At 33.6% G+C, this 7403-nt stretch overlaps 2 protein-coding genes across 2 annotated transcripts; one reads left to right on the top strand and one right to left on the bottom strand.

Annotated features, from left to right (window-relative positions):
- Positions 1-575: 575 nt before the first annotated feature.
- LOC105122536 (oxysterol-binding protein-related protein 4C-like) lies at positions 576-5090 on the top strand. Its single transcript, XM_011021684.1, has 7 exons — positions 576-741; positions 2623-2778; positions 3043-3288; positions 3545-3641; positions 3727-4012; positions 4235-4337; positions 4674-5090. The coding sequence occupies exons 1-7, from the start codon at positions 739-741 to the stop codon at positions 4926-4928; spliced, it is 1146 nt and encodes a 381-aa protein (XP_011019986.1). The 5' UTR covers positions 576-738; the 3' UTR covers positions 4929-5090.
- A 1341-nt stretch (positions 5091-6431) lies between these two features.
- Positions 6432-6956, bottom strand: LOC105122767 (uncharacterized). Its single transcript, XM_011022054.1, has one exon. The coding sequence runs from the start codon at positions 6954-6956 to the stop codon at positions 6432-6434; it is 525 nt and encodes a 174-aa protein (XP_011020356.1).
- Positions 6957-7403: the final 447 nt, after the last annotated feature.

The following is a 7403-nucleotide window of genomic DNA, read 5'->3' as shown; positions in this document are numbered from 1 at the left end:
TTGAGTTTCTTATTTTTATTTTTAGTTTTAGAATTTGTTGAAGAACCATCTCAACCCAAAAGCTTAAGCTGTTAGGTGAGGTTTCAGGACCACTTTACCTTGTGCTTAATTTTTATCAAATAAATAGGGATGATGAGGTTCGAACTAATGATCGCTTGGTCATCAAGACTCTGATATCATATCAAAGAACCATTTCAACTCAAAAGCTTAAGTTGTTAGGTGAGATTTTAGGATATAATTTATATTATTATCTAACAGTATTTGACTAATTAGAATTCAGTTTTTTTTTTTAATTTAGGTTCCATATGATTATTATGCTTTTATATAAGAGATCATGACAAATTAATCATTATTAATGTTAATCAAATCATTATATTATCATCTCAATATTTTACCATCTTAATATCTTAATTAAAAATATTTTTTCCAGTATTGAAGAAATTCTTTACTTTCTAATATCTTTATAACTTTTCTTTAAGATAAAAAAAATGATATGACCATGGCGCTGGCGAAGAGCATACTAATAATCTAATTAATCAAGTGACTTTGACATTAAATATACCAGCACCCTCTGATCATCCTTTTGTGTGTACGCTCTCCCTGAACCCTATAAAAAAAAGTTGAACCTGGCAAGAAATCACCCCCCAGCTCTCTCCGCGTCTAAAAAACTCCACCTCTCGCACAGCAGAAGAACCATCTTCCTTTTACTGTAGTACCGAGCCCATCCTCTTTCATCAAATGGTACGTATACATCTATCAACGCCTCTGCTTTTTTGTGTTTATGATCATGATGGAGCGAGATTTACGAAACCCTCTTTTTTGTATTGATTCTCCTAGCCAGTTTCAAGAAGCTTAATGTTTTCCTTTACATGTTCATAAAAAAAGATGTTTTCCATATTTTCTCAAAGAAGAAAGAAAGAAGTTGTTTTCCGGCGAGTAAAAGCTGTTTTTCAACAGGCAAGAGTAGTTTGTGATGGCTCTATCTGTGTGCAAGATAATTTTTATTTTCATGAAAGATTTACTATTTGTTATGCTTTGCTGTGGAACATTTTAGTGGTATATATATGGCATCTTTTTTCTTTTTGTATATTTCTTAATTTGATACGAAGGTAGAAAATGCTTTGAAGGCTCCAAAAATGAGCTCATATTTTTATTACTATATATATATATATGAAATCAATTGTTATTATAGCTAGTATGAATGCTTAACAAAGATTTGGATGCTTTATCAATTAATCTGGTACGTTCTTCTGTAATTTTGACTTAAATTTTATGTAAATAGTTGTCTTACATTTTACTTTATTTGCTTTTGGCAGCAAGTTAGCTAGAAAGTGAAGATCATGTGGGCTAGACAATATTCTCTTTTGTTTAATAGTTTAATATTGCTAATAATTAATTAATAAAGAAGGTATAAAATCTCAAAACGCTGACAATGTAGTCACTAAGCACTCTTTTCTTCCCTCTCGTGCATGAAGAATGAAGACACGGCAAGAACATTAGTTTTGACTTGTAGCCGTTAAATATTATAGTGCCTTTAGATTTTCACAAAGCGAATCTAAAAGCTACTGTTTAATTCTTTCGTCTTTCTGAAGATTAATTTGGTGCGTGAAAGATTCTTTTCCTTTCCCTTTTGATGCTTGTTTTCTCTATTGCTTTTCATTTATTTATTTGTTTTTATAATATAGTAAGCAATTTAGACCTCAGTTGCTTCTACTAGGGATGCTTTGCCTAATTATTGGCAAGCAGATAAAGAATTCATGAAAAATTGAATTAACTAGGCTAAAATCCCACCTTCAACCCATTAATTTTTATTTAAAAAAAACTAATTTTGTTTTATTCATAACTCAAGTCTTATTTTAAATTAAACTCAAATTAAGTTTTAAAATTATAATGTTTTTAGCTCTAAACTTTCAAACATATGATTTCTTACACGCTTTATTTATGTATTAGAAAAGTACAATAATTGAAGAAGATATTATGAAATGCTAAAGTATACTTGATATCTCAAGAACATAAAATCTTAGATTTTACAGCCAAGTCATATCTAGAAGTTAAATCATCAACGCACCATATGTTTGCTAGCTTAAACGGTGAAAGAAAAATAGAAGAAATAAAGACTTGAAGTGGGTGAGGATCCGAATGGAGCATCCATGTCCACATCACAAACACTCCTCCTCTCTTCTTTTCTTGCAGAGAGAGCTCAAGGAAATATGTGTATTGATCCTTCGTTCTTGGACATTGATTTATGATTTCTTGTATGAACGAATGCAGGAGACTAAATCAAAGTAAATAAATAAATAAAAAATACTATTATATTCCGCAAGTAATCTGTCTACCTCTTTTACGTATCCAATTAATTATTCTCTAATTTTCTTTTATATATTTGATTGGTACAATGTGAGACTGACGTGTTGATTTGGTTTAATATGAAAAGTTCATTTAATTTATTTAATCAACACCGATATAGTTGATTTCTGATTTCGTGGAAAGCATGCATTTAATTATTGTGTTTTATTTGATTAATTAAATATATGTTTGACGAAAGGTATTTTTTTATTAAGAATATTTTAAAATAATATTTTTTTAGATTTATATTAAAAAAAAACCTCTTAATAAACGCAGGTCAGTGAAGGTAATGGTGATATGAGGGTTGTCCTGACCAAGCCTTTATCACTGGATGGAGACGCCTACGCCGATTATAAAGCTCCTAATTTTCTCCAACGCTTTTTGAGTCTGTTTAGGAATGTACGGCCAGGATCAGATCTCACCAATTTCCAGGCAAGTGATTTTCTTGGGTAAATTATATTTTTATCCTTGTCAATATTTTACTTCGAGTATTATAGTTTGAAATCTCTCAATGTTATCCCTATAGCTCATAAAATCTTCCAATTTTGCTCTTTCTACTCAGTAACTAATAAATTGCTCGTTTTTTACAATTTTTTTCCTTTTTTTTTCCCTGTAAATCCCATCGAGTGACAAATCACAAGCAACGCTTACTTTTGGACCAAAGTGTTGATGAATGTGTCCATTTTGCAAGCTCAGCTTACACCTCAATTCAACATTCCAAAGTCCCAGCTCCAATGTTTTGGTGAATCAGCATACAGCTTTGGCAAAAATTTGCTGCAGCAGTGCAACAATGCCGAGAGCTCACTTGAAAGACTCATCTCTGTTGTAGCATGGAGCATATCCACCATACGTCCTCCTAATTTTGGTGTTGCCCCTTACAATCCCATTCTTGGAGAGACTCACCATGTTTCCAGGGGAAGCCTCAATGTTCTACTCGAACAGGTAGTTGATTCATTTACCAGTTACGATTAATGTTATTTTCTTGTTCTTCAACATGAGTAGGTAGAGTCAATTTATTTTTGTTCGAACCAGGCCGAAGTGGGCAAAATACAGCCCAAGCTCGTTCATTATTAGTGGGGCCTAGATTGATCTGTTAGGCTGTCCGGCTCATTAACAATCCTCGCTCAGGATTCGAAGTATCACTGGGAGAAACATCCGGTGGTGGTTGTGTTATGTGATTAAATTCTTGTGGTTGCAGGTTTCCCATCACCCACCAGTTTCTGCCCTCCATGCAACAGATGACAAGGAAAATATTGAGTTCATTTGGTGCCAACATCCTGTTCCGAAATTCTATGGTAGTATTACTTTTCCTAAACTTAGATTTTGGTCTTCTGGATTTAGCAGCCTTTTCTTTCTTACAAAGATCAATGCTAAATGTAGGTACTAGAGTTGAAGCTGAAGTGCTTGGCAAAAGGCAACTTAAGCTTCTGAACCATGGAGAGACTTATATGATGAATTCACCAAAGCTCATGGTTAGGTTTTTTCCACCTCGGGTTGATTGGATAGGCGATGTAAACATTTGCTGCCAGGAGACTGGTCTTGAAGCTAAGTTATGCTACACAACCAGTTCTCTCTTTGGACGTGGAGGACTCCATTCTGTTAAAGGCAAGATTTATCAGTCTTCATCCATGAAGACCCTTTATGAGGTCGAAGGGCACTGGAACAGGTAGATATATATTCACTCATAAACAGTGTGAGATTAAAGCTAATCTCACTGAAAGACTGTTCCCGAAATCACTTCCTGAAAAAAATCCAACCATTGGATTTATAGGATTCGCTAGCTCAATGCATGAGATTGTTTGGATTTTTTTTAGAAATATATTGTTAATATTAGCATTACTTGTAGTGTGATGAATGTGAATTTCACTTGCTAATCTTTTGAATCCAGTACTGTGAAAGCCAAGGAAATTAATAGTGGTAAGGAGACAATTATATATGACGCAAAGGAAGTGTTTTCCGAGCTCAAGATTGCAGTCGTCGAGGATTTGCAGGTACCTTCGCAGTTATTACTTATTTATCACTTAACGATTTTTTTTCTCTTGTGCTTCATATTAAAATATTGTAAGCAATGATTCTTCATATGACCTACCAAAATTCTGATTTAGACTAAAAACGTTGAGTTCTTTGTTTCGCCAAGGTGGAGAGATCCCTCCCCGCAGTAATCAATACATTGCATTGCTGATAAAAGGCTGATATGCAAGAAATCAAAACATATTTTTAGTTGCGTCTATAGTGTATTTGCAAGAAATCAGGATGCGTGCATTTGACTTGATTTATGATGCTTGTATACCTGCCTGATCATAAACTGCTGGTGTTTTCTTTGTCAGGGAATTCGGCCAACTGAATCAGCTGCAGTTTGGAACGAGGTGAGCAAAGCCATACTAAGCAAAAACTGGACCAAGGCAAAAGAAGAAAAGAGCACTGTTGAGGATAACCAGAGGAAGCTAGCTAAAGAAAGGAACTCAAAGGGAGAAACTTGGGTTCCTGCTAATTTCACTGTATCTTATAGCAAAGAAGATGGCTGGGACTGCTCACCTATTCAAGAGAGAGTCCCACAAGCCCCCATTGTTGTGCCCATCTAATATTATTCTTTGGTCTCTAGTAATCTAGAAGTTCAAAGTGAACAGCATTTACGTGTTATATCAGGTTTCCTTGGACAATAATCAGACAGGATCTAAACCATGGATCTAGTTAATTACATGATCATATGATTAGTTTCAAAATGAACGTTCTGGTTGATCCTAGAGATAGAGCCTCTGCCACCAACGCAAAGCAGGATCTGGTCTTCCCTTGTGTAATCACCCACTCAACTATCATTCTTCCAGACCTTACTCTACCCTGACCTATGTTGCTTTGATATTTCACGTGCTTGAAGGTAGCTGTAGCTGTTTTTTAAAGTAATTTTTTAAAAATATCAACCCTGACCTATGTTGCTTTGATATTTCATGTGCTTGGAGGTTGTTATAGTTATTTTCTAAAGTAATTTTTTTAAAATATATTAAAATAATTAATTTTTATTTTAAAAAATTATTTTTGAAATTAGTGTATCAGAATTATCTAAAAACATCATAAAAATATTAATTTAAAACAAATAAATATTTTTTTAAAAAATACTATTAAAATATAATAGAATTATCTAAAAATATAAAAAAAAATATTAATTTAAAACAAATAAATATTTTTTTAAAAAATACTATTAAAATATAAAAATAAACAGGGTTAATAGTACCTATATCTGATTTCGGATACTCAAACATGGGTATATACACTTGGACACTTCAATTACATAGAAACATGAAACAACTTTTTTGAAAAAATAGCGAAGTCCACCATCAATACTCATGTCGACGGCCATGCATCGGAGGAGGACATGAATCTCGTGTCTGAGCTGTTAAAGTTACGTTTTACTGACGCATACTGTGTATTTCTGCAGGTAAAAATCTGCATTTTGATGTTGAAATCTAGGGACAAAAAAAACCTTACCTATATAACAAGATTCATATTAAACTTCTACTGATATAACTCTAATGTCATTAATTTAGAAAATATTATTACATGAAATATACTATTAAATTTGAGTATATCAGAGCTTATATGTATCAAAGTTTTTTATTTATTTATTTTTTTTTAAAAAATTAAACACAGTAGGTTGTAGGGATTAGTTGTGTTGCGTGCAAGCTGCCCCGAACACCCCATGTAAATCAAAAAAAAACTTTTTATTTATTTATTTTTTTAAAAAATTCTAAATACAGATTGTTTTAGAAATTTTGCTTCGTAGGTCCGCCCGGGTGAGAGGTTCTATAACATACTGATCCTCACAACGAAAAGCTTTTTGTATACTGTATACTGTATACATGGTTGTGAACTGTGAGTATTCAGCAGATGACACCGACCTCACAAACTGGGATATTTCAGAATTTGGAATGGCAAAAAATTCAAGAAATTGAATCGATGAGGATAAGAATGAACCTACAGTACAAATGAAAAATAATAAAAGCTAGCTAGACAACATACCTAATCAATGTTATATCACTCAAAATCTAATAGCTGGCCACCATTGCTAGAGCAGTTGTTCACTTTTAGAGCTACAAGAATACAGTATACCTCAAGCTACTATTTGGGGTCTCGAAATCCATTTCCCGTAGGTCTGATTCAGTCCTCCGGTTGAAAGACTTCTCTCTGATGGTATCCAAAACCGGCTTCCATGACCTTCTACCCGATGATCTACACAATGGATTACTCTGGCCCGACAAGGAAGTAGTTCCTGAAGAATTATCCTGAGTCTGGCAACACTTGCTAGATTTTGCTATTGAAGAGAGCCTCTTCACTAAAGCAAGAAAGTCCACAGGAGAAACATCAGGCTGTAATATTGAGTACGGAAGCAAGAAGTAGAGTTGGCCTGTTTCAAGCTGAGCATCAGGCTTTAATGGTTTGGACTCTGTAGAAAGAAGCTGAGCAGCAGTGAAGACAAGATTCTTTGAGGGTGATTGGCCCGTAGTCACTTGGCTAACTGAAACGGGATTTTGAAATTCTTGAACATAACCATTCAGGTGAACTACACGAATGTTGTTGAATTCTGTAGAGGATTTGCATGACAAACAACAGCCCATTTCTCCTTGTTTTCTCTCTTTCTCAATGGATTATCGTGTTTCTAAGGAATGGAGTCGTCTATTATTGTATACCATGTATGACCTGTTCGTTATAAACATACATATATTGGCTACTTGTCAGGCCAACAACTATGTAATATTTTATTGAAACGGAGCCACCTGAGATTTATATTACTTTGTTTGCTATACAATGTGAGGAAGTCTTCTAGTCTAGAATCAAAATGAAGTGAAGTAGGATTAGGGTAACCAAGTCCACTATAAAATTGCAGGTTACTTTAATGGTAAAATTGACTTTGCACCCACGAGAAAAGGTATTTGGTACCGGAATTGATGGAGTCTAAATTTATGTTACTGGATGATTTTGAATAATTAGATATACATTTATAATTAAATAAGAATTTATTATGAATAAATTATATGGGTAGCTTAAAAAATACATTTATGAAT

Source organism: Populus euphratica, unplaced genomic scaffold, assembly GCF_000495115.2.
Source record: "Populus euphratica unplaced genomic scaffold, PopEup_1.0 scaffold20.1, whole genome shotgun sequence".
Taxonomy (NCBI): domain Eukaryota; kingdom Viridiplantae; phylum Streptophyta; class Magnoliopsida; order Malpighiales; family Salicaceae; genus Populus; species Populus euphratica.
This window is presented reverse-complemented; position numbering and strand designations above follow the sequence as displayed.